At 38.5% G+C, this 26,917-nt stretch overlaps 1 protein-coding gene across 1 annotated transcript in view; it reads left to right on the top strand.

Annotated features, from left to right (window-relative positions):
* Window positions 1-26,917, top strand: part of LOC113616526 (E3 ubiquitin-protein ligase TRIM36) — a 43,077-nt gene that overhangs the window by 14,965 nt on the left and 1,195 nt on the right. The window contains exons 5-9 of the mRNA XM_027099920.1: window positions 1,394-1,489; window positions 18,141-18,394; window positions 18,627-18,751; window positions 22,147-22,437; window positions 25,453-25,750. Of these exons, the coding sequence (XP_026955721.1) occupies window positions 1,394-1,489; window positions 18,141-18,394; window positions 18,627-18,751; window positions 22,147-22,437; window positions 25,453-25,750 (1,064 nt within the window). The remainder of the gene's footprint in view (window positions 1-1,393; window positions 1,490-18,140; window positions 18,395-18,626; window positions 18,752-22,146; window positions 22,438-25,452; window positions 25,751-26,917) is intronic.

Genomic DNA, 26,917 nt, shown 5'->3' on the forward strand with positions numbered 1-26,917 from the left:
TTGCTACTATAGCTAAAAAGAGTGCCAGCACTCATACCCCGTAGGTCTGGTCCTAACATGGGCCTGACAGCGGTGGTATTGGAAGAACTATCATCTTCCTTGCAGCTTGGTGCTGAGGAAGCACCTCTCAGCCTGTGACATCATGGTTAATGTGTGGTGAGGAGTTTTCTAGTTCAGCTATTGACTATGTGATATTTGTACTCAGTGAGCTTTGGTTTCCTTATCTGTAAAATGCTGGATTAAAATGCAGGATTTTAATGTCTCTTCCTATCCTTAACATCCTATGATTTCCTTCTTGGTCCCATCCTGCCTTGAGTTCTCAGAAATCTTGTTCCTCTGCCTGACAGGTCTTTCCTCTGTCCCTCCAGTGAGCCATCAAGGAAACTCACTGGGTCTGATTGCTGGGTGTCCCAAAGAGTTAAAGATGGGCCATGCTGGAGACCTGTCACTTTCATTTCTGCATACGTTCTCTTACCCTGTAACATGGTCTAAGTAAAAAAAGAGGACGATGATATAAGAAGGAGACTCACTTCTTCAATTCCTAGGAGCTTTGCCCCTCTTCTTCCAAACTCTTTTCAACCCTTCGTCCAGTTGTGAGCAAGAAATGTTCAGATCCTCCTGTCAGGGCTACAGCATGGGAGGTGTTTTCTGGATGTTCTTATTCTCACTTAGTCTCAGGATACATTGTCTCTTACTGCTTTGTACCCCGTGGTGCGTCAGGGTATTATTGTTTGTTTTTAAATGTATTTCAGGTATATTAATGTTTTCTGGGCCACACTAGTGATCTCACCAAAATCTATGACATTATCTCTATGGTAAACTATACCAGTTTCAGAATGACTACTTTACGAACAAACTATTCAATAAGCTCTTGAAGTTACCTATTTTTATAAATCTGTGTTTTCATTATTGTGTATTGTGTAATTGTTTAGTGAACATCTAGGCTGGGATGGACTCTGAAGATTATTTTGGAAGGGTCTTTGTTGTTTTTCCTGTTGTGTGTGGGGTGTGTGTGTGTGAGAGTGAATTATAAAATCTGGTGGAAGACAACACTATTTGGATTGCTGCCCTTCCATCTACTTAGAAGCCTTGGGAGGAAGCATTCTGGGAGTGATGATGAGACAACAAAAATATGCTATTTGTGTATTCAGGAGTTTTTACTAATCTGAGCATCACTACCTTGTTCTTTTTTCTAACTGCTTCTAATCCCTCATGTATCTTTAGGCCTGTGTGCTCAACGCCAGTGACTGTTTACGCTGGGTTAATAACAATAATAACCATTGTTGATTTTACTGTCTGTTCATCATAGGCTAGAGAAGAGGATACTGTGTTAAAAGAAATTCTGGAAGGCCTTTGTTACACTTCTATTTCTGTTTCTAATATATTCCAATAGGAAAAGCTTTCAAAAGATATTGATTACCTTATTGGCAAGGAGAGCCAGGTGAAGAGTCAGATTTCTGAACTGAACTTGTTAATGAAAGAAACGGAGGTAAGTGATAAGCTGGTTTGCATATTTTTCACTTATTCATTTCGATATTCATTTATTCGTTCATAAAATCCAGAGGGTATTATTTGAGCTGGGAGTACAAAGTTGTGTTAGATCTCACTCCTGCTTTTCTGGGACTAAGAAAACAAATGTAAAATATAATGCTCTGTGATCGGTGCTGATAGAGGTTGTGATTAAATGATATTGGAACACAGAGGAAAGAATGACTAATTCTTTATGTGGCAGTTAACGAGTTCTCCAAAGTAGCAATATAAGGAAAATGATAGCTTTTATGATTATCTGTATCTTATAAAACTAACAGATTGCATTTGAAAAATATACTATATGTCAATAAGACCAGGTTTATTTAAGTTTCCAGATACTCCGAAATATATTCCTGTCACATATGTTCACCAAAAGACATGTATTAAGATGTTCTTAGCTGCATTATTTGTGATAGCCACAAAACGGAAAGTACTCAAATGTTCATTAACAGTGGAATATAAATAGTAGTGAAGGATGAATATCTACAACTATGTGCAACAATGTAGATAAGTCTGGCACTAATATTGAAAGGAAGATGCCAAATACAAAGGAGTACATGCTGGGTGATTCCAAGACAGGTGAAACAAGACTGTGTTGTTCAGGATAGGAGTTACTGAAGAGAGAGAGGATTAGTGCCTGGAAAAGTTATAAGGGTGGCTTCTGGGATACTGGTAATATTGTTCAATCTGGATGCTGGTTACATGGGTGTGGTTGCAAAGCCTCACTGCTCCTTACACTTATATGTACATTTTCCTCTTTGCATATTATACTTCAATAAAAAATTTTAAAAACTGATAGCACTTTAAAAATATAGTAAGAGAGGATAGGACTGGGTTATTTTAAAATTCCTAATAGTCTTCACTGATTTTGATCCCTATTTCTTTTCTCTATTTGAAATAAACTGAAGAGCCATTACCCTTGATCACTTTATGTTTTGTAATTAAATATAAAAATACTCTGGCTAGTATGAGACTGTCATTTCTTACAAATTTTTTTCAAAAATGGGTAAAAATCATTGAAAAATTATGTGAATTAGCACCATATTACCAGTAAATTTTTTTTTGAATTTTATTTTATTTATTTTTTTATAGAGCAGGTTCTTATTAGTCATCCATTTTATACACATCAGTGTATACATGTCAATCGCAATCTCCCAATTCATCACACCACCACCCCCACCCACAGCTGCTTTCCCCTCTTGGTGTCCATACGTTTGTTCTCTACATCTGTGTCTCAATTTCTGCCCTGCAAACTGGTTCATCTGTACCATTTTTCTAGGTTCCACATATATGTGTTAATATGTGATATTTGTTGTTCTGACTTACTTCACTCTGTATGACAGTCTCTAGATTCATCCACGTCTCTACAAATGACCCAATTTTGTTCCTTTTCGTGGCTGAGTAATATTCCACTGTATATATGTACCACATCTTCTTTATCCATTCGTCTGTCGATGGGCATTTAGGTTGCTTCCATGACCTGACTATTGTAAACGGTGCTGCACTGAACATTGGGGTGCATGTGTCTTTTTTTTCTTTTTTTTTGGCAGTACGCGGGCCTCTCACTGTTGTGGCCTCTCCTGTTGCGGAGCACAGGCTCCGGACGCGCAGGCTCAGCGGCCATGGCTTACGGGCCCAGCCGCTCCGCGGCATGTGGGATCTTCCTGAACGGGGCACAAACCCCTGTCCCCTGCATCGGCAGGCGGATGCTCAACCACTGCGCCACCAGGGAAGCCCACATGTGTCTTTTTGAATTACAGTTTTCTCTGGGTATATGCCCAGTAGTGGGATTGCTGGGTCATATGGTAATTCTATTTTTAGTTTTTTAAGGAACCTCCATAATGTTCTCCATAGTGTCTGTATCAATTTACATTCCCACCAAAAGTGCAAGAGAGTTCCCTTTTCTCCACACCCTCTCTAGCATTTGTTGTTTGTAGATTTTCTGATGATACCCATTCTAACTGGTGTGAGGTGATACCTCATTGTAGTTTTGATTTGCATTTCTCTAATAATTAGTGATGTTGAGCAGCTTTTCATGTGTCTCTTGGCCATCTTTCCATCTTCTATGGAGAAATATCTGTTGAGGTCTTCCGCCCAGTTTTTGATTGGGTTGTTTGTTTTTTTTAATATTGAGCTGCATGAGCTGTTTATATATCTTGGAGATTAATTCTTTATCCATTGCTTCATTTGCAAATATTTTCTCCCTTTCTGAGGTCTGCCTTTTTGTCTTGTTTGTAGTTTCCTTTCTTTTGCAAAAGCTTTTAAGTTTCATTAGGTCCCATTTGTTTATTTTTGTTTTTATTTCCATTACTCTAGGAGGTGAATCAGAAAAGATCTTGCTGTGATTTATGTCAAAGAGTGTTCTTCTTATGTTTTCCTCTAAGAGTTTTTTTTTTTATTGGAGCGTAATTGCTTTACAATGGTGTGTTACTTTCTGCTTTATAACAAAGTGAATCAGTTATACATATACATATGTTCCCATATCTCTTCCCTCTTGCGTCTCCCTCCCTCCCACCCTCCCTATCCCACCCCTCCAGGTGGTCACAAAGCACCGAGCTGATCTCCCTGTGCTATGTGGCTGCTTCCCACTAGCTATCTACCTTACGTTTGGTAGTGTATATATGTCCATGCCTTTCTCACGCTTTGTCACAGCTTACCATTCCCCCTTCCCATATCCTCAAGTCCATTCTCTAGTAGGTCTGTGTCTTTATTCCTGTCTTACCCCAAGGTTCTTCATGACATCTTTTTTCCTTAAATTCCATATATATGTGTTAGTATACGGTATTTGTCTTTCTCTTTCTGACTTACTTCACTCTGTATGACAGACTCTAGGTCTATCCACCTCATTACAAATAGCTCAATTTCGTTTCTTTTTATTGCTGAGTAATATTCCATTGTATATATGTGCCATATCTTCTTTAGCCATTCATCCGATGGTGGACACTTAGGTTGTTTCCATCTCTGGGCTACTGTAAATAGAGCTGCAATCAACATTTTGGTACACGACTCTTTTTGAATTATGGTTTTCTCAGGGTATATGCCCAGTAGTGGGATTGCTGGGTCATATGGTAGTTCTATTTGTAGTTTTTAAAGGAACCTCCATACTGTTCTCCATAGTGGCTGTACCAATTCACATTCCCACCAACAGTGCAAAAGGGTTCCCTTTTCTCCACACTCTCTCCAGCATTTATTGTTTCTAGATTTTTTCATGATGGCCATTCTGACTGGTGTGAGATGATATCTCATTGTAGTTTTGATTTGCATTTCTCTAATGATTAATGATGTTGAGTATTCTTTCATGTGTTTGTTGGCAGTCTGTATATCTTCTTTGGAGAAATGTCTATTTAGGTCTTCTGCCCGTTTTTGGATTGGGTTGTTTGTTTTTTTGTTATTGAGCTGCAAGAGCTGCTTATAAATTTTGGAGATTAATCCTTTGTCAGTTGCTTCATTTGCAAATATTTTCTCCCATTCTGAGGGTTGTCTTTTGGTCTTGTTTATGGTTTCCTTTGCTGTGCAAAAGCTTTGAAGTTTCATTAGGTTCCATTTGTTTATTTTTGTTTTTATTTCCCTTTCTCTAGGAGGTGGGTCAAAAAGGATCTTGCTGTGATTTATGTCATAGAGTGTTCTGCCTATGGTTTCCTCTAAGAGTTTGATAGTTTCTGGCCTTACATTTAGGACTTTACATTTTGAGCTTATTTTTGTGTATGGTGTTAGGGAGAGATCTAATCTCATACTTTTCCATGTACCTGTCCAGTTTTCCCAGCACCACTTACTGAAGAGGCTTTCCTTTCTCCACTGTACATTCCTGCCTCCTTTATCAAAGATTAGGTGACCATATGTGCGTGGGTTTATCTCTGGGCTTTCTATCCTGTTCCATTGATCTATCTGTTTTTGTGCCAGTACTATACTGTCTTGATTACTGTAGCTTTGTAGTATAGTCTGAAGTCTGGGAGCCTGATTCCTCCAGCTCCGTTTTTCTTTCTCAAGATTGCTTTGGCTATTTGGGGTCTTTTGTGTTTCCATACAAATTGTGAAATTTTTTGTTCTAGTTCTGTAAAAAATGTCAGTGGTAGTTTGATAGGGATTGCATTGAATCTGTAGATTGCTTTGGGTAGTAGAGTCATTTTCACAATGTTGATTCTTCCAATCCAAGATCATGGTATATCTCTCCATCTATTTGTATCAACTTTAATTTCTTTCATCAGTGTCTTATAATTTTCTGCATACAGGTCTTTTGTCTCCTTAGGTAGGTTTATTCGTAGATACTTCATTCTTTTTATTGCAGTGGTAAATGGGAGTGTTTTCTTGATTTCACTTTCAGATTTTTCATCATTAGTGTATAGGAATGCCAGAGATTTCTGTGCATTAATTTTGTATCCTGCTACTTTACCAAATTCATTGATTAGCTCTAGTAGTTTTCTGGTAGCATCTTTAGGATTCTTTATGTATAGTATCACGTCATCTGCAAACAGTGACAGCTTTACTTCTTCTTTTCCGATTTGGATTCCTTTTATTTCCTTTTCTTCTCTGATTGCTGTGGCTAAAACTTCCAAAACTATGTTGAATAAGAGTGGTGAGAGTGAGCAACCTTGTGTTGTTCCTGATCTTAATGGAAATGCTTTCAGTTTTTCACCATTGAGGACGATGTTGGCTGTGGGTTTGTCATATATGGTCTTTATTATGTTGAGGAAAGTTCCCTCTATACCTACTTTCTGCAGGGTTTTTATCATAAATCGGTGTTGAATTTTCTTGAAAGCTTTCTCTGCATCTATGGAGATGATCATATGGTTTTTCTCCATCAATTTGTTAATATGGTGTATCATGTTGATTGATTTGCGTATATTGAAGAATTGTTGCATTCCTGGAATAAACCCCACTTGATCATGGTGTATGATCCATTTAATGTGCTGTTGGATTCTGTTTGCTAGTATTTTGTTGAGGATTTTTGCATCTATGTTCATCAGTGATATTGGCCTGTAGTTTTCTTTGTTTGTGACATGTATGTCTGGTTTTGGTATCAGGGTAATGGTGGCCTTGTAGAATGAGTTTGGGAGTGTTCCTCCTTCTGCTATATTTTGGAAGAGTTTGAGAAGGATAGGTGTTAGCTCTTCTCTAAATGTTTGATAGAATTCGCCTGTGAAGCCATCTGGTCCTGGGCTTTTGTTTGTTGGAAGATTTTGAATCACAGTTTCAATTTCAGTGCTTGTGATTGGTCTGTTCATATTTTCTATTTCTTCTTGATTCAGTCTTGGCAGGTTGTGCATTTCAAAGAATTTGTCCATTTATCCAGGTAGTCCATTTTATTGCCATAGAGTTGCTTGTAGTAATCTCTCATGATCTTTTGTGTTTCTGCAGTGTCAGTTGTTATTTCTCCTTTTTCATTTCTAATTCTATTGATTTGAGTCTTCTCCCTTTTTTGCTTGATGAGTCTGGCTAATGGTTTATCAATTTTGTTTATCTTCTCAAAGAACCAGCTTTTAGTTTTATTGATCTTTGCTATCGTTGCCTTCATTTCTTTTTTTTTTTTTTTTTGCATTCTGCGGGCCTCTCACTGCTGTGGCCTCTCCCGCTGTGGAGCACAGGCTCCGGATGCGCAGGCTCAGTGGCCATGGCTCACGGGCCCAGCCACTCCGCAGCATGTGGGATCCTCCCGGACCGGGGCACGAACCCGTGTCCCCTGCATCGGCAGGCAGACTCTCAACCACTGCGCCACCAGGGAAGCCCTTTCATTTATTTCTGATCTGATTTTTATGATTTCTTTCTTTCTGCTAACTTTGGGGGGGGTTTTGTTCTTCTTTCTCTAATTGCTTTAGATGCAAGGTTAGGTTGTTTATTCGAGGTGTTTCCTGTTTCTTAAGGTAGGATTGTATTGCTATAAACTTCCCTCTTAGAACTGCTTTTGCTGCATCCCATAGATTTTGGGTCGTCGTGTCTCCACTGTCATTTGTTTCTAGGTATTTTTTGATTTCCTCTTTGATTTCTTCGCTGATCACTTCGTTATTAAGTAGTGTATTGTTTAACCTCCATGTGTTTGTATTTTTTACAGATCTTTTCCTGTAATTGTTATCTAGTCTCATAGCATTGTGGTTGGAAAAGATACTTGATACAATTTCAGTTTTCTTAAATTTACCAAGACTTGACTTGTGACCCAAGATATGATCTATCCTGGAGAATGTTCCATGAGCACTTGAGAAAAATGTGTATTCTGTTGTTTTTGGATGGAATGTCCTATAAATATCAAATAAGTCCATCTTGTTTAATGTATCATTTAAAGCTTGTGTTTCCTTATTTATTTTCATTTTGGATGATCTGTCCATTGGTGAAAGTGGGGTGTTAAAATCCCCTACTATGAATGTGTTACTGTCAATTTCCCCTTTTACTGCTGTTAGTATTTGCCTTATGTATTGAGTTGCTCCTATGTTGGGTGCATTAATATTTACAATTATTATATCTTCTTGGATTGATCCCTTGATCATTTTGTAGTGTCCTTGCTTGTCTCTTGTAACATTCTTTATTTTAAAGTCTATTTTGTCTGATATGAGAATTGCTACTCCAGCTTTCTTTTGGTTTCCATTTGCATGAAATCTTTTTCCATCCCCTTACTTTCAGTCTGTATGTGTCTGTACGTCTGAAGTGGGTCTCTTGTAGACAGCAAATATATGGGTCTTGTTTTTGTATCGATTCAGCCAATCTGTGTCTTTTGGCGGGAGCATTTAGTCCATTTACATTTAAGGTAATTATCGATATGTATGTTCCTATTCCCATTTTCTTAATTGTTTTGGGTTCGTTATTGGAGGTCTTTTCCGTCTCTTGTGTTTCTTGCCTAGAGAAGTTCCTTTAGCAGTTGTTGTAAAGCTGGTTTGGTGGTGCTGAACTCTCTCAGCTTTTGCTTGTCTGTAAAGGTTTTAATTGCTCCATCAAATCTGAATGAGATCCTTGCTGGCTACAGTAATCTTGGTTGCAGGTTTTTCTCCTTCATCACTTTAAATATGTCCTGCCAGTCCCTTCTGGCTTGCAGGGTTTCTGCTGAAAGATCAGCTGTTAACCTTATGGGGATTCCCTCATGTGTTATTTGTTGTTTTTCCCTTGCTGCTTTTAATATGTTTTCTTTGTATTTAATTTTTGACAGTTTGATTAGTACGTGTCTTGGCGTATTTCTCCTTGCATTTATCCTGTATGGGACTCTCTGTGCTTCCTGGACTTGATTAACTATTTCCTTTCCCATATTAGGGAAGTTTTCATCTATAATCTCTTCAAATATATTCTCAGTCCCTTTCTTTTTCTCTTCTTCTGGAACCCCTATAATTCGAATGTTGGTGTGTTTAATGTTGTCCCAGAGGTCTCTTAGAGTGTCCTCAGTTCTTTTCATTCTTTTTTCTTTATTCTGCTCTGCAGTAGTTACTTCCACTATTTTATCTTGCAGGTCATTTATCCGTTCTTCTGCCTCAGTTATTCTGCTATTGATCCCATCTAGAGTATCTTTCATTTCATTTATTGTGTTGTTCTTTGTTTTTTGTTTCATCTTTAGTTCTTCTAGGTCCTTGTTAAATGTTTCTTGCATTTTGTCTATTCTATTTCCAAGATTTTGGATCATCTTTACTATCATTATTCTGAATTCTTTTTCAGGTAGACTGCCTATTTCCTCTTCATTTGTTATGTCTGGTGGGTTTTTATCTTGCTTCTTCATCTGCTGTGTGTTTTTCTGTCTTCTCATTTTGTTTATCTTACTGTGTTTTGGGTCCCCTGTTTTTAGGCTGCAGTTTCGTAGTTCCCATTGTTTCTGGTGTCTGTCCCCAGAGGCTAAGGTTGGTTCAGTGGGTTGTGTAGGCTTCCTGGTGGAGGGGACTAGTGCCTGTGTTCTGGTGGATGAGGCTGGATCTTGTCTTTCTGGTGGGTAGGTCCACGTCTGGTGGTGTGTTTTGGGGTTTCTGTGGATTTGTTATGATTTTAGGCAGCCTCTCTGCTAATGGGTGGGGTTGTGTTCCTGTCTTGCTAGTTGTTTGGCACAGAATGTCCAGCACTGTAGCTTGCTGGTCGTTGAGTGAAGCTGGGTGCTGGTGTTGAGATGGAGATCTCTGGGAGATTTTTGCCGTTTGATATTATGTGGAGCTGGGAGGTCTCTTGTGGACCAGTGTCCTGAAGTTGGCTCTCCCACCTCCGAGGCACAGCACTGACTCCTGGCTGCAGCACCAAGAGCCTTTCATCTGCATGGCTCAGAATAAAAGGGAGAAAAAGTAGAAAGAAAGAATTACTAGAAGGAAGGAAGGAAGGAAGAAAGGAAAGAAGGAAGGAAGGAAAGAAAGAAAGAAGGGAGGGAGGGAAGGAGGGAGGAAGGAAGGAAGGAAGGAGGGAAGTAAGGAAAAGAAGAGAAAGAAGGTAAAGTAAAATAAAAGAAAGTAAGATAAAATATAATAAAGTTATTAAAATAAAAAAATAATTAAGAGAAAATAAAAGAAATAATAATAAAAAAAGGACGGATAGAACCCTAGGACAAATGGTGGAAGCAAAGCTATACAGACAAAAATCTCACACAGAAGCATACACATACACACTCACAAAAAGAGGAGAAGGGGAAAAAATCATAAATCTTGCTCTCAAAGTCCACCGCCTTAAGTTGGGATGATTCGTTGTCTATTCATGTATTCCACAGATGCAGCGTACATGAAGTTGATTGTGGAGTTTTAATCTGCTGGTTCTCAGGCTGCTGGGAGAGATTTCCCTTTCTCTTCTTTGTTCTCACAGCTCCCGGGGCTCAGCTTTGGATTTGGCCCCGCCTCTGCATGTAGGTCGCCGGAGGGCAGCTGTTCTTCGCTCAGACAGGACAGGGTTAAAGGAGCCGCTGATTCGGGGGCTCTGGCTCACTCAGGCTGGGGAGAGGAAGGGGCACGGAGTGTGGGGCGAGCCTGCGGTGGCAGAGGCCGGCGTGATGTTGCACCAGCCTTAGGCGCGCCATGCGTTCTACCGGGGGAGTTGTCCCCGGATCCTGGGACCCTGGCAGTGGCGGGCTGCACAGCCTCCCCAGAAGGGGGGTATGTAGAGTGACCTGTGCTCGCACACAGGCTTCTTCGTGGCGGCAGCAGCAGCCTTAGCGTCTCATGCCTGTCTCTGGCGTCCGTGCTTTTAGCCGCGGCTCGCGCCCGTCTCTGGAGCTCCTTTAAGCAGTGCTCTTAATCCCCTGTCCTCGCACACCAGGAAAAAAAAGAGGGAAGAAAAAGTCTCTTGCCTCTTCGGCAGCTCCAGACCTTTTCCCGGACTCGCTCCTGGCTAGCCGTGGCGCACTAACTCCCTGCAGGCTGTGTTCACGCCGCCAACCCCAGTCCTCTCCCGGCGCTCCGACCGAAGCCCGAGCCTCAGCTCCCAGCCCTGCCCGCCCTGGCGGGTGAGCAGATAAGCCTCTTGGGCTGGTGAGTGCCGGTCGGCAGCAGTCCTCTGTGCGGGAATCTCTCCGCTTTGCCCTCCGTACCCCTGTTGCTGTGCTGTCCTCTGCGGCTCAGAAGCTCCCCCCCTCCGCCACCCGCAGTTTCCGCCCTCAAAGGGGCTTCCTAGTGTGTGGAAACCTTTCCTCCTTCACGGCTCCCTCCCACTGTTGCAGGTCCCCTTCCTATCATTTTGTCTCTGTTTATTCTTTTTTCTTTTGCCCTACCCAGGTACGTGGGGGGTTTCTTGCCTTTTGGGAGGTCTGAGGTCTTCTGCCAGCGCTCAGTAGGTGTTCTGTAGGAGTTGTTCCATGTGTAGATGTATTTCTGGTGTATCTGTGGGGAGGAAGGTGATCTCTACATCTTACTCTTCCACCATCTTCCCGGAAGCCTACTCCTCTAAGAGTTTTATAGTGTCCAGTCTTACATTTAGGTCTCTAATCCATTTGGAGTTTATTTTTGTGTATGGTGTTAGGGAGTGTTCTAATTTCATTCTTTTACATGTAGCTGTCCAGTTTTCCCAGCACCACTTACTGAAGAGACTGTCTTTTCTCCATTGTATATCCTTGCCTCCTTTGTCATAGATTAGTTGACCATAGGTGCGTGGGTTTATTTCTGGACTTTCTATCCTGTTCCATTGATCTATATTTCTGTTTTTGTGCCAGTACCATACTGTCTTGATTACTGTAGCTTTGTAGTATAGTCTGAAGTCAGGGAGTCTGATTCCTCCAGCTCCGTTTTTTTCCCTCAAGACTGCTTTTGCTATTTGGGGTCTTTTGTGTCTCCATACAAATTTTAAGATTTTTTGTTCTAGCTGTGTAAAAAATGCCATTGGTAATTTGATAGGGAGCGCACTGAATCTGTAGATTGCTTTGGGTAGTATACTCATTTTCACAATATTGATTCTTCCAATCCAAGAAAATAGTATATCTCTCCATCTGTTGGTATCTTTAATTTCTTTCAACAGTGTCTTATAGTTTTCTGCATACAGGTCTTTTGTCTCCCTAGGTAGGTTTATTCCTAGGTATTTTATTCTTTTTGTTGCAATGGTAAATGGGAGTGTTTCCTTAATTTCTCTTTCAGATTTTTCACCATTAGTGAATAGGAATGTAAGAGATTTCTGTGCATTAATTTTGTATCCTGCAATTTTACCAAATTCATTGATTAGCTCTAGTAGTTTTCTGGTGGCATCTTTAGGATTCTCTATGTATAGTATCATATCATCTGCAAACAGTGACAGTTTTACTTCTTTTTTCCAATTTGGTTCCTTTTATTTCTTTTTCTTCTCTGATTGCCATGACTAGGACTTCCAAAACTATGTTGAATAATAGTGGCGAAAAATAAAAAATAGTGGCGAGAGTGGACATCCTTGTCTTGTTCCTGATCTTAGAGGAAATGCTTTCAGTTTTTTACCATTGAGAATGATGTTTGCTGTGGGTTGGTCATATATGGCCTTTATTATGTTGAGGTAGCTTCCATCTATGCCCACTTTCTGGAGAGTTTTTATCATAAATGGGTGTTGAATTTTGTCAAAAGCTTTTTCTGCATCTATTGAGATGATCATATGGTTTTTCTTCTTCAATTTGTTAATATGGTGTATCACATTGATTGATTTGCATATATTGAAGGATCTTTGCATCCCTGGGATAAATCCCACTTGATCATGGTGTATGATCCTTTTAATGTGTTGTTGGATTCTGTTTGCTAGTATCTTGTTGAGGATTTTTGCATCTGTAGTCATCAGTGATATTGGTCTGTAATTTTCTTCTTTTGTAGTATCTTTGTCTGGTTTTTGTATCAGGGTGATGGTGGCCTCATAAAATGAGTTTGAGAGTGTTCCCTCCTCTGCAGTTTTTTGGAAGAGTTTGATAAGGATGGGTGTTAGCTCTTCTCTAAATGGTTGATAGAATTCACCTGTGAAGCCATCTGGTCCTGGACTTTTGTTTGTCGGAAGATTTTTTTTAATTAATTAATTTAATTTTATTATTTATTTTTGGATGCGTTGGGTGTTCATTACTTCATGTGGTCTTTCTCTAGTTGCAGCGAGTGGGGGCTACTCTTTGTTGCGGTGTGCGGGTTTCTCATTGCGGTGGCTTCTCTTTTTGCAGATCATGGGCTCTAGGTGCGTGGGCTTCAGTCGCTGTGGTACATGGACTCAGTAGTTGTGGCTCTCGGGCTCTGGAGCATAGGCTCAATAGTTTTGGCGCATGGGCTTAGTTGTTCCGCGGCATGTGGGATCTTCCCAGACCAGGGGTCGAACCTGTGTCCCCTGCATTGGCAGGCGGTTTCTTAACCACTGCACCACCAGGGAAGCCCTGTTGGAATATATTTAATCACAGTTTCAATTTCATTACTTATGATTGGTCTGTTCATATTTCTTCCTGGTTCAGTCTTAGAAGGTTATACCTCTCTAAGAATTTCTCCGTTTCTTCCAGGTTGTCCATTTTATTGGTGTAGAGTAGCTTGTAGTGGTCTTAGTATGGTTTGTATTTCTGCGGTGTCTGTTGTAACTTCTCCTTTTTCATTTGTAGTTTTATTGATTTGAGTCCTCTCCCTCTTTTTCTTGATGAGTCTGGCTAATGGTTTATCAATTTTGTTTATCTTCTCAAAGAACCAGCTTTTAGTTTTATTGATCTTTGCTGTTGTTTTCTATTTCATTTATTTCTGCTCTGATCTTTATGATTTCTTTCCTTCTGCTAACCCTGGGTTTTGTTTGTTCTTCTTTCTCTAGTTCCTTTAGGTGTAAGGTTAGGTTGTTTGTTTGGGATTTTTCTTGTTTCTTGAGGTAGCCTTGTATAGCTATAAACTTCCCTCTTAGAACTGCTTTTGCTGCATCCCATTGGTTTTGGATTGTAGTCTTTTCATTATCATTTTTCTCTAGGTATTTTTTGACTTCCTCTTTGATTTCTTCAGTGATCTCTTGGTTATTTAGTAACGTATTGTTTAGCCTCTATGTGTTTGTGTTTTTTACGGGTTTTTTCCCTGTAATTGATTTCTAATCTCATAGCGTTGTGGTTAGAAGAGATGCTTGATATGATTTCAATTTTCTTAAATTTACTGAGGCTTGATTTGTGACCCACAATGTGACCTATCCTGGAGAATGTTCCATGCGCACTTGAGAAGAAAGTGTAATCTGCTGTTTTTGGATGGAATGTCCTATAAATATCAATTAAATCTATTTGGTCTGTTGTGTCATTTTAAGCTTGTGTGTCCTCATTAATTTTCTGTCTGGATGATCTGTCCATTGGTATAAGTGAGGGGTTAAAGTCCCCCACTATTATTGTGTTACTGTCGATTTCTTCTTTTATAGCTGTTAGCAGTTGCCTTATGTATTGAGGTGCTCCTGTGATGGGTGCATATATATTTATAATTGTTAGATCTTCTTGGATTGATCCCTTGATCATTATGTAGCGTCCTTCTTTGTCTCTTGTAATAGTCTTTATTTTAAAGTCTGTTTTATCTGATATGAGTATTGTGACTCCACCTTTCTTTTGATTTCTGTTTACATGGAATATCTTTTTCCATCCCCTCACTTTCAGTCTGAATGTGTCGCTAGGTCTGAAGTGGGTCTCTTGTAACAGCATATGTATGGGTCTTGTTTTGTATCCATTCAGCAAGCCTGTGTCTTTTGGTTGGAGCATTTAATCCATTCACGTTTAAGGTAGTTATCACTATGTATGTTCCTATTACCATTTTCTTAATTGTTTTGGGTTTGTTTCTTAGGTCCTTTTCTTCTCTTGTGTTTCCCACTTAGAGAAGTTCCTTTAGCATTTGTTGTAGAGCTGGTTTGGTGGTACTGAATTCTCTTAGCTTTTGGTTGTCTGTAAAGCTTTTGATTTCTCCATCAAATCTTAATGAGATCCTTGGCGGGTAGAATGATCTTGGTTGTAGGTTCTTCCCTTTCATCACCTTGTAGAGTTTCTGCTGAGAAATCAGCTGTTCACCTTATGGGAGTTCCCTTGTATGTTATTTGTCGTTTTTCCCTTGCTGCTTTCAATAATTTTTCTTTGTCTTTAATTTTTGCCAATTTGATTACTGTGTGTCTCGGCGTGTTTCTCCTTGGGTTTATCTTGTATGGAACTCTCTGCACTTCCTGGAGTTGGGTGGCTATTTCCTTTCCCATGTTAGGGAAGTTTTAGTCTATAATCTCTTCAAATATTTTCTCAGGTCCTTTCTCTCTCTCTTCTCCTTCTGGGACCCCTATAATGTGAACACTGTTTTGTTTAATATTGTCCCAGAGGTCTCTTAGGCTGTCTTCATTTCTTTTCATTCTTTTTTCTTTATTCTATTCCACAGCAGTGAATTCCACCATTCTGTCTTCCAGGTCACTTATCTGTTCTTCTGCCTCTGTTATTCTGCTATTGATTCCTTCTAGTGTATTTTTCATTTCAGTTATTGTATTGTTCATCTCTGTTTGTTTGTTCTTTAATTCTTCTAGGTTGTTGTTAAACATTTCATGCATCTTCTCGATCATTGCCTCCATTCTTTTTCCGAGGTCCTGGATCATCTTCACTATCATTATTCTGAATTCTTTTTCTGGAAGGTTGCCTATCTCCACTTCATTTAGTTGTCTTTCTCTGGTTTTATCTTGTTCCTTCATCTGGTACATAGGCCTCTGCCTTTTCATTTTGTCTATATTTCTGTGAATGTGGCTTCTGTTCCACAGGCTGCAGGATTGTAGTTCTTCTTGCTTCTGCTGTCTGCCCTCTGGTGGATGAGGCTATCTAAGGGGCTTGTGCAAGTTTCCTAATGGGAGGGACTGGTGGTGGGTAGAGCTTGTTGTTGCTTTAGTGGGTAGAGCTCAGTAAATCTTTAATCTGCTTGTCTGCTGATGGGTGGGGCTGGGTTCCCTCCCTGTTGGTTAGTTGGCCTGAGGTGACCCAACACTGGAGCCTACCCAGGCTCCTTGGTGGGGCTAATGGCGGACTCTGGGGGGGCTCATGCCAAGGAGTACTTCCCAGAACTTCTGCTGCCAGTGTCCTTGTCCTCATGGTGAGACATAGCCACCGCCCACCTCTGCAGGAGACCTTCCAACACTAGCAGGTAGGTCTGGTTCAGTCTCCTATGAGGTCACTGCTCTTTCCCACTGGCTCCTGATGTGCACACTACTTTGTGTGTGCCCTCCAAGAGTGGAGTCTCTTTTTCCTCCAGTCCTGTCAAAGTCCTGCAATCAAATCCTGCTAGCCTTCAAAGTCTGATTCTCTAGGAATTCCTCCTCCCCTTGCCAGACCCCCAGGTTGGGAAGCCTGACGTGGGGCTCAGAACCTTCACTCCAGTGGGTGGACTTCTGTGGTATAAGTGTTCTCCAGTTTGTGAGTCACCCACCCAGCAGTTAGGGGATTTAATTTTATTGTGATTGCGCCCCTCCTACTATCTCATTGTGGCTTTTCCTTTGTCTTTTGATGTGGGGTATCTTTTTCGTGAATTCCAGTGTCTTCCTGTCGATGATTGTTCAGCAGTTAGTTGTGATTCTGTTGTTCTTGCAAGAGGGAATGAGAGCACATCCTTCTACTCTGCCATCTTGAACCAATCTCCATATTACCAGTATTGCTTTAATATTTTAAATATTATTTTTCTGTTAGTCACAGATTGCATTTTCATGTAATTTAAAAGTAGGATTCTGTTTCTCACATTTGTATCTGATTGACAGACTCTCTCAGTTTACTGTAATCCCCGAACACATAGCACATTATCATCTAGATAGTAGGTTGCTTCAGGGATTGTGTCTGTGGTAATTTTAGATTTGTCTTTATTGGTTTTCTCAGTCAGCCTGCCTTTACTTCTGAGAGAAGGAAACCCAGTGCTTGTTTTTGAGTTTGTCATTCAGTAGGTTGAAAACTGAGGAACTCAGGCATCAAGTATTCATGTAGGCATTGATGCTTTGGGATCCTGGAGAAACTATTTAACCTCTTCTTTTGCCTTTGACCTAAGCTGCATTTGCAGGCTTATCAGTAAGAATCTTCTGCACTAGAGAATTTGTCTCCATTCTTGAATTTTACTCAGTGAAGACTGTGACACTGTCTTTTTACCTATAATTATACTTAGCTGGAAAAAGTCTTCTCTTGATCTATGTGTAATGATATTTCTGAACTTAATGTGATATGTCACTGAAATACTACCAGAATGTCACTACCCTCTGTTCTCTCCTCCTATCCTCCTTTAAAAAAATTGGCTGTTGAGGTTAGGAATCAGAGAAGGAAATCTGGAAAAAATTTCCTTTCATTTTAAATGTTGGCCAGAAGCCATTGGAAAATGAGCAATGCACTTCTACCATATATTGTCAGCTTTTAAGAATGTTCTTGAAGACTCTTCTGTTGGCTGCTGCTATGAGTCTATTATGATAAATGCTTGTAAGTGCTTTGCTGGTCTTATTTTCAAAATCAGGTCGAGCTCTGATTTTGTGGACATTCAAAATGTTTAATAAGCACTACAGAGAGGATCATTTTATGGCAAAGTAGAGGAATAGCTATGTGTGCAGTGAAAATAATGTTTATTGCGAGTATGTGACATTGTGGTGGGCATTTTATGTGAATAATCTTTTTCAATCTTCAGAAAAACCTAAATGGTCTCTCTTACCCCTAGTTTTCAGAAGAGGAAAAACTTAAGCATAAAGAAGTTAATTTGCATAACATAATTAAATCAATATTAATTAAATTACAGCTTAATTACAATTATATATAACTAAATATTAATTTGAAGAGAAGAGAGTTACATTTTTATTACTTAGTATAGGATGTAATTTTTTTGAGTTTCATAGCTGTGGCTTAACTTTTTAAAAAATTGGCATATGGTAGAAAGGATAAAATTTCCTGAATTAGAAATGAATGAAAATAAATAAGTGCAAGATTGTATTTTCCTGTGTCTTTGGTTAAATCAGTTCATTTCTGCCTCAAGTTCCTTTGTATACAAATTGAACGTTGCTTTCTTATTTCATTGAATAAATTGTTTATTGCTGGACTTTGGAGATTGAAAGCTTAAGGAAATATAGTATTATAAAATTACAAAGTATGTCTCAGAGTTGCTGATCATTCCTTAGTAAGCATATTTGATGCCAAATTATTGTTCTGAAAACAAGGAGTCAGACAAAATCTTTTTCTTTCCAGTATTTGGGTTCGTTTTGTTGAATTGTGACTCTTTCTTGAAAAGACATTTGGATTTAGCAGATGAGGTAAAGCTTTGCTTGTTTTATAATAGTGTAATGGAGAGCGGGCTAAAGAAGACGCAATTACACATTTTGAAAAGCTCTTTGAAATCCTAGAAGAAAGGAAATCATCTGTTTTGAAGGCAATTGATGCTTCTAAGAAACTAAGATTAGACAAATTTCAGACTCAAATGGAAGAGTATCAGGGGCTGCTAGAGAACAACGGACTCGTGGGATACGCTCAAGAAGTGCTGAAGGAGACAGATCAGTCTTGCTTTGTTCAGACCGCAAAACAGCTCCACCTCAGGTATTTAACTTTGAACTGACAGTCTCTCTAGCAGTGTCATTAAATGCTGCTTTATGTTTCAGCTGTAGCTCTGAGTGGTTCAGAATGCTGTGTTATGTGCAGTATCTCTTGCTTCACTCTTAACTTGAATGTTGAGTGAAGTTTTCTTTTGTTAATCTCATTGAAAATACTTAGTCTGATTTGCCTTTTTAAAGAATCATTTTTGTGTAAAATATTTTATGTCTGTCTGTAGAATACAGAAAGCTACAGAATCTTTGAAGAGCTTTAGACCTGCGGCTCAGACTTCTTTTGAAGACTATGTTGTTAATACATCTAAACAAACAGAACTTCTTGGAGAATTGTCCTTTTTCTCTAGTGGTGAGTTTTAGTAACAGCATACCTTCACTTTTTTAGTTTGAATTCACATTGTGTAGGAGAAACACAAATTCTCTTTAGTTTGACATTATAATGCAGCATCTCAGTTGCCCAGACCATCATATGCTAAAATCATATGCCATTTATGTTTTTATAACCAAGTTTTTATGCACAGAAGCTAGATTCTTTTGGTTTGTATGTTTTTAAACATTGTGTGAATGGCACCACATTGTATGTATCTTTTTTTGTAATTTGTTTTTTTGAGAAATTAAGTTTAAGATAAATATTTGTTAATACATGAAATTCTGGTTTACAGCTATATGTTAACTTTACAGTATTCCATTATGTAAGTAAGTTTCCCACTGAGAGACAGTCTGTTCCTGTTTTTTTTTCTGTTGTAAGCAACGCTCTGTTGAACATCTTTGTCAGTGTTTCTTTGTGCGTGTGTATGAGTTTCCCTAGGGCAGAAACCTAGAAATGATATCTCCAGGCTAAAAATGACTCTAAGATGTTTAAGTGTTTACATTGTTGTATGAGTTTGCTAGGGCTGCCAAAACTAAATACCACAGACTGGGTGACATAACAGAAATTTAATTTCACAGGATTCTGGCAGTAAAAGGTTTTATTTATTTATTTATTTATCTGTCTATCTATCACACCTTGGGGCTTGCGGGATCTTAGTTCCCCATCTATCTATCTATCTATCTATCTAATCTATCTATCTATCAATCACACCTTGGGGCTTTCGGTGATATTAGTTTCCCGACCAGGGATCATACCCAGGCCCTTGGCAGTAAAAGCCCACATCTTAACCACTGGACCGCCAGGGAATTCCCTTAGGATTCTGGAGGCTAGAAGTCTGAGATGAAGCTGTCGCCAGGGTTGGTTTCTTCTGAGGTCTCTCTCCTAGGTGTGCACATGGCCGTCTTCTTGTGTCTTCACGTGGTCTTCCCTCTATATATATCTGAGTCCAAATTTCGTCTTATAAGGACTCCAGTCCTATTAGTCATAGTGGACTAGGGTCCACCTTAACGACCTGATTTTAACTGTGCTACTTCTTTAAAGACCCTCTCTCCAAATAAAGGCACATTCTGAGGTACTAGGGCCTACAACTTCAACATATGTGTTTTAGGGCGGGCAACTCAGCCCCTCACATTTGGTTGTGTTTGTGTTCTGCTGCTCCCCAGCAGGGAGGTCTACCTTTCCTTTTTTCTTCTCACGTTGTTCATCTCCCTCAGATTTCTCTTCTAATAATGGTGAACAATTACAGTCCTTGGAAAAGTACACTTGTAGTTTAATTACTGTACAGGTATGGATACATAGATTTGTATTCAGTCAGAGGAAATTTGTTTTGTTTAAAAGTTAAACACGCTGAAGGATTATTACTATGACCACCTTTCTCTTCCAATCAATACCTGTATCTCTGTCAGGTATATACTTTTCTTGTCTATTATGATGATCTTGTTTTTCCAAATATGTGGTGATATTTGAAATGCTGATTCTATTTCATATACTGTACTTTCTTCTTTTTCCAAAATGTATACTTGAATTGTTTTTTATATACATGCTAGTTTACTTAGGAGTACAAGGTCCTCCCTTCCCTGGGGGTCCCCAAACAGTCTTTGGAAAAAGGAAGTTGAGTGTGGGTAATCTCGGGTTATACCAGTGCATAACGAAGGACCAGTAAAACGGGTGGGTCAGAATGGAAAGCTGCTGCTGGTCACCCAGCTTCCTGCTGATGGATGCTCTTCTCATTTTTTCCTGCATGCACGTAGAGCATTGCAGTCATGTTATTCTTTAACTAGCTTTTCTTTTTTAACTTTAAAATGTAGTTTGGATGACTTTTCAGATCCCATGGCTGCATAACATTCAGTTGCACAAATGCACACACAGACATACTTATGCTGTACATTGCTTGTACATAGCTGGAGGATAAGGAGAAGAGGGAGACTTCTGCTTTTCATTTCATGTATTTCTCTGTGATTTGATATAAATATGTGTTTATTTATGTGTGCGTGTGCATGTGTAACTACTATAGCTTATTTTTACCATATGACCAAAGCAGTTAAGCTGTTTGGAATTTATTCTATGGAAAAGATTATGAATATGCACAAAGATTTAGCTGTGATATTTTAAACATTGTATTTTTAGTGAAAAATTGGAAACATGTTTCTGAAAATAGTTAAATGTTGCTACAGTGGAATGCCACTGGAAGAAAAACACTGGCAGGAGCTACACAAAATTATTGTAGTGATAATCTTTGAGTTACTTAATTTGTGTGTGTTTTATGTAGTTTCTGATTTTCTTAAAAAAATACGTATCTTGTTTATACCAAGAAAAAGTCATTTAAATTGCTTTGCCAGACTTCCCTGGTGGTCCAGTGGTTAAGACTCCATGCTCCCAATGCAGGGGGCCCGGGTTCGATCCCTGGTCAGGGAACTGAATCCCACATGACACAACTAGGAGTCCACATGCTGCAACTAAAGATCCTGCACGCTGCAACGAAGATCCCGCATGCCCAACTAAGACCCAGTGCAGCCAAATAAATAAATAAATAAATTTTAAAATAAATAAATAAGTTGCTTTGCAACTCTGTGGAAGATAATATGAAAGAAAACTATATAATGTTTTATTGAAGTTTGTTTATTATTATACTGACCAAACTTAGATTTAAAAATATTTATTAAAATAATTTTTAGGAGGACACATAAATTTCAAGTCTAGGGTTGTTATTCAGTAGATGGAAATTGAAGAGTATGTGGTTAAAAATTTTAATTTATGGTGTTTCAGAATTAATATGTAAAGCTAAAATTGAGTTTTACTTATTTTGTCTGTCTTATTTTTCATTCTTCTTTCCCCTTTCAGTTATAAACATAAATATACCTTTTAAAAATCTCAATTTACTTTCCTTTTTAAATTTTATTATGATAAAACTTACCGTGAGATCTAGCCTCTATATCTGGTATACAATACAGTATTGTTGTCTACAGACACAAGTTGTACAGCACATCTCTAGAGCTTATTCATCTTGCTTAACTGAAACTTTATGCCTATTGATTAATAAGCGCCCATTTCTCCCTGCTCCTCAGCCCCTGGTAACCACCATTCCAGTCTTTGATTTTATGAATTTGGCTACTTGAGATACCTCACGAAAGTGGAATCACGCAGTCAGCATTTGTTTTTCTATGTCTCACTTATTTCACTTAGCATGTCCTCAAAGTCCAACATCCTGTTGTATTTGCAGGATTTATTCTTTTTCTTATACACAGTATTATAAATGTAGAAAGTTCTTGAACAGCAGAGAAATCCTTTATTGTCAATAAATCATTTTTACTGAGGAAAAATAAAGGTTCTGAAATAATATTTTAACATTGTTTTCTATTTCATAATTCTTTCAGGCATAGATGTGCCAGAGATCAATGAGGAACAGAGCAAAGTTTATAACAATGCTTTGATAAATTGGCACCATCCAGAAAAGGATAAAGCTGATAGCTATGTCCTCGAATACCGGAAGATTAATAGAGATGAAGAAATGTTGTCTTGGAATGAGATAGAAGTGTGTGGCACAAGTAAAGTCATTTCCGATCTTGAAAGTAATTGTAACTATGCTTTCAGAGTAAGAGCCTACAAGGGTTCAATCTGCAGTCCTTGCAGCAGGGAATTGATTCTTCATACTCCTCCAGCTCCAGGTATTGTGAATAGTGGGAATAAGAAAAGCATAGAGTTGGAAAAGACTGTGATAAAAAATAAACCAGTTAATGTGTCCATGCAGACCTACATTAAAACCACCTCTCATCTGTAAAATACTCTAGAAAAGTAGATTCCATACCCAGCTAGGATTTAGAAATAGACTGAATACTTGAATTTCACCATCTAGGCTGAGAACAGGATTAGATTTCTGACTGACATCAGATACAGAAAAAACATGACATTTGAGTGAGCAGGGCTATTAATTTGGGATTAAAATAGCATAAATGCTAGCTTACAAGTATTAAATAGTATAATTCTGTATTTTTGATCAGTTTATAGAAATCTCTATTAACATAGACTCTAGGCAGATATTTAAAAAATTTATTGGTACAACAATGTGAAGAATAATTTTAATTTACCTAATTCTGACTTGTCTGGCTTTTCTAACTCAGTGATTACGAGCACATGGGGATGGAAGGCAGTTATTAGAACCACATGGATAGCTTTTTCCTACACTAAAAGCTCCTCCTGCCCAGCAATCTTCCCTCCCCTTTCCAAGTTAATAACCACTGATACTACTTAAACAACACCTGTAAATTTTTATAGAATGAGAATGACTTACAGGTTAAGTTGATGTTCACTACAGTGTCTCCGTGGATAAGGGACATTTAGAACCAAAGTTGTGCTCATCCTGGTGAGCAGGAAATCATTCTGCCCAGTTGGTCACGGCCTCAGAGATTCCTTTATTTGGCTTTTAGACCTCATTGCTCCTGCCCATTGTTAGTGGCTTATGTACCTATATTTTGTGCACTCTGCCCATCCTTCCCTTTTTGTCCAGAGTGTACTATTCACTCTGTTTTTCATGTACATTGTGGCTAATTAAAAAGAAATACAAATAAATAGGGTTGCCTCAAATTATTTTTCTTGAATTTTAATAAAATCCAAAAGAGAGTTTTAGGATCCATTTGCAAGTATTAAGTAAATATTTTACTGTTTATGCAGTTTCCGCTTTCTTTTCTAGTCTCTGACTGAAATTGGAAGTAAAAGGAAACCTGAAAGTAGCTACTGTTTTCAGTGACAAAGTGAAGGGGGATGGAGGAAAGGAAACGTTAAAAACTGTGTTTCTTTTCTCCAAGAGAAACCACATGAATAGGGTGACCGTTTGAATTTATTTTGCAAACTGGGAGACTTTTGAGATTGAGAGACAGTGTGAATTGCCATGCCAGGGGAATAGGCATTACCAGGAAGACTGGTCAAATCACATATGGAGAATAGTTTTAGCTTGTTAGCAGACAGTTTTTTACAATTGTGGTATTGTATAGTTAAAATTTGCCATTTTAACCATTTTTACAGATCAGTGGCATTAAGTACATTCAACAGTGTTGTGCAACCATCACCACTCACAATCTCTGGAACTTTTTCATTTTTCCAAACTGACACTCTGTGCCCATTAAACAGTAACTCCCCATCCACCCTTCCCCCAGAGCTTGGCAACCTTTATTCTACCTCTGCCTCTATGAATTTGCCTATTCTAAGTACCTCATGTGAATGGATTCACATAATCCTTTTGTGACTGGCTTATTTCAAGGTTCATGCATGTTGTAGCATGTATCAGAATTTCCTTGCTTTTTTAGGCTGAATAGTATTCCATTGTATGTATATACCACATTTTCTTTATTCATCTATTGATGGGCGTTTGGAATGTTTCCACTTTTGGGGCTAGCAGCCACCAAATGTTAGGCTTAATGGGTTTAAGTTGATAGAAGAGTAGTGTTATTGAAACAGGAGGGAAGGGGCAGGGCACAACCTTTAAAAGAAAGATGTAGCCATAGTACATGAAGAAAACTAGTGAGAACCAACTAGGTCCAAGATGGCGGAAGATTCGACTTCCAGTAGACCTTGAGCCTCATATGCTCATTGTAATACATTAGCATGTTAATGACACATCTGCTAGCACCATGACAGTTTTGAGGCCAACCATAAAAGGTCAAGAAGTGGGTGGTAACACACCACTGTAAAGCAATTATACTCCAATAAAGATGTTAAAAAAAAAAAAAAAGTGAGTGGTAGCCCAATTCCTGGCTATCCCCACCCCTTCCCCAAAATAATTGGAATAATCCTCCTACTCATTAGCTTATGAAATTATCCAGCCCATAATAACTAACCACGCCGTATTTCGAGGCCTCTTGCTTCTTGTCTTCCAAGATGGCCCACGCTCTGTCTGTGAAATGTGTTTCTCCCAAGGCTTCTTGCCCTCCAAGATGGACCACACTCTGTGGAGTGTGTTTCTCCCAAGGCCTCTTGCCTTCCAAGATGGACCACACTCTGTCTGTGGAGTGTGTTTCTCTCTAAATAAATCCACTTCTTGAATTTGGAATTCTCCAAATTCTTCGCGATGAAGAAAGAACGTTAAATTCACCAGCAACATTATCTCCATTCTGTAGTTGAGGAAATCAAAGTTTAGGTTAAACTCTAGTTAAATGCTTGAGCCAGGCATCAAACCCAGGTCTCTCTGAACCCAAAGCCTGTGCTTTATTTTTTAACACTGTACACTGTTTCTCATGTCTGCCATCTTGATTGATAAGGAAAAGACCTTATTAAAATTGCTAATAGTTTCCATATTTATAAAATTTTGAATAAAATTTTAATAAAACACACAGATATTTTTGAAAATGTACAGCCGCTTATTTTAGGGATAAAAGGACAGATTCAAGAGTGTAAAATACTTAGGATAGATTTGCTATATCTATTCCAAGGAACTGCATTCATAAATTTCTCATGCATTTAAAATGTTTCTTCTGCTTTGAAATTTCTGAAGATTTTCAGGTACAGAGAATTTACTGGAAATTATTTCTAAGTTGGGGTTTTGTTTTGTCATAGTTTGTGTAGGGTAGAATGAGGTATTCCTCTTCCTATATCTTTTCAGTAATTTCTATTTGAAAAACCTGTTAAATTTAACCATAGATTGTAGAAATGCTAACAATTTGCAGACTAATTTTCTGCTCTGTTTACAGTTTTCAGTTTCCTTTTTGATGAAAAATGCGGCTACAATAATGAACACCTCTTGCTGAACTTGAAGAGAGACCATGTAGAGAGCAGAGCTGGATTTAATCTTCTGCTTGCTGCAGAGCGGATCCAAGTGGGTTACTACACAAGCTTAGACTACATCATTGGAGATGTTGGAATTACAAAAGGGAAGCACTTTTGGGCCTTCCGTGTAGAACCATATTCATACCTGGTAAAAGTGGGAGTTGCTTCCAGTGATAAACTACAAGAATGGCTCCGGACTCCCCGGGATACAGTTAGTCCAAGGTAGATTCTTCTACTGATAATTCTTTAGTTCTTTAGGAAGTAAACATCCTGGTTTAGCAAGGTGAGACTGAAAACAGACTTGGATTTACTTGTTGCATTTAGAGTATTTAGTATTTAGAGTATACATTTCTTAGACTCAGGTGTTTTGGCTGTGCTTATGTAGCTAGCTGGCTAAGAAAAGGAGTCAGGTTGTGTTGTATTCACACAGTGAATAATGAGATTCGGCAGTTAATTTCTCATGCTGTGAGGAAGTAAGTCTGTTTTGGGTACACCTCTTGATTATGGTATAGCTTCGCAATTTAGAATTTGCAAAGTCTTTCAATCAGGTACCTTAATGATGTGATAAAATTGCATAAATAGTGAAATGCCTCTAAATGCCATACTTCACAATTGATATTAAGTTGTTCTTTTGTTAAAGGATACAATTCTTTAAACTGTCCCGTAAGTACTTACAAAATTGGGTCATGGTAAACGTGTTTCCATGGCAGAGAGTTCCAGTTTCTTGAGTTTGACTACTTAATGGAGACTGTACAGTTTATTTTTGTTAGATGGTATAGTGTGCACTAGTCCAGTCAAGTAATTTTTGACCATTTATGTCTACAGAAATCCCAGATTAACAATCTGAGTAATAGGAAAAACTTTTTGCACCAAGATGAGAAATTGAAATAACAGCGAAAATTGAAATAGGGAAATAGTCCCTTAAACATAGTGGCATGTCTACTTGGTAGATGATTATTAATAATGCTAAAAAAGTTTACAACATGAGAAATATTAGAAGTGAAAAGACCTGATTAAAGTTGTTGATGTAGTATTATCACAAATATATAAGAAGCAATCTATGCATAGGGAAAAAATGGAAGGAACTTTGTATCAAAATTTTCTTCAAGGTGTTACTGTTTTATAATCAAGGGGGGAAAAAAAACCTTCATAATACTTGCTTGCATTATAGATCCATGCAGAGCTCCCAACCAGTAGATATAGTTCTTAGCAGGAGAATGAAACATGGTTTTTTCTCCTGCATTATTTTGCAGTGCCCATTTATTTTACTTAGTCTGATAATTCCTTGGATTAGGGGGCCTGTCTTGGTTTTTAATTGTTTTATATATGATTTTTGTGCTAGGAATATTTAATCTTTGTCAAGTCCCTTCAGTTCCCTTCCCCCTGTTT

The sequence above is a fragment of the Aethalodelphis obliquidens genome, unplaced genomic scaffold (assembly GCF_003676395.1).
Source record: "Aethalodelphis obliquidens isolate GAN/ISIS:26980383/991018 unplaced genomic scaffold, ASM367639v1 scaffold4, whole genome shotgun sequence".
Classification (NCBI taxonomy): Eukaryota; Metazoa; Chordata; class Mammalia; order Artiodactyla; family Delphinidae; genus Aethalodelphis; species Aethalodelphis obliquidens.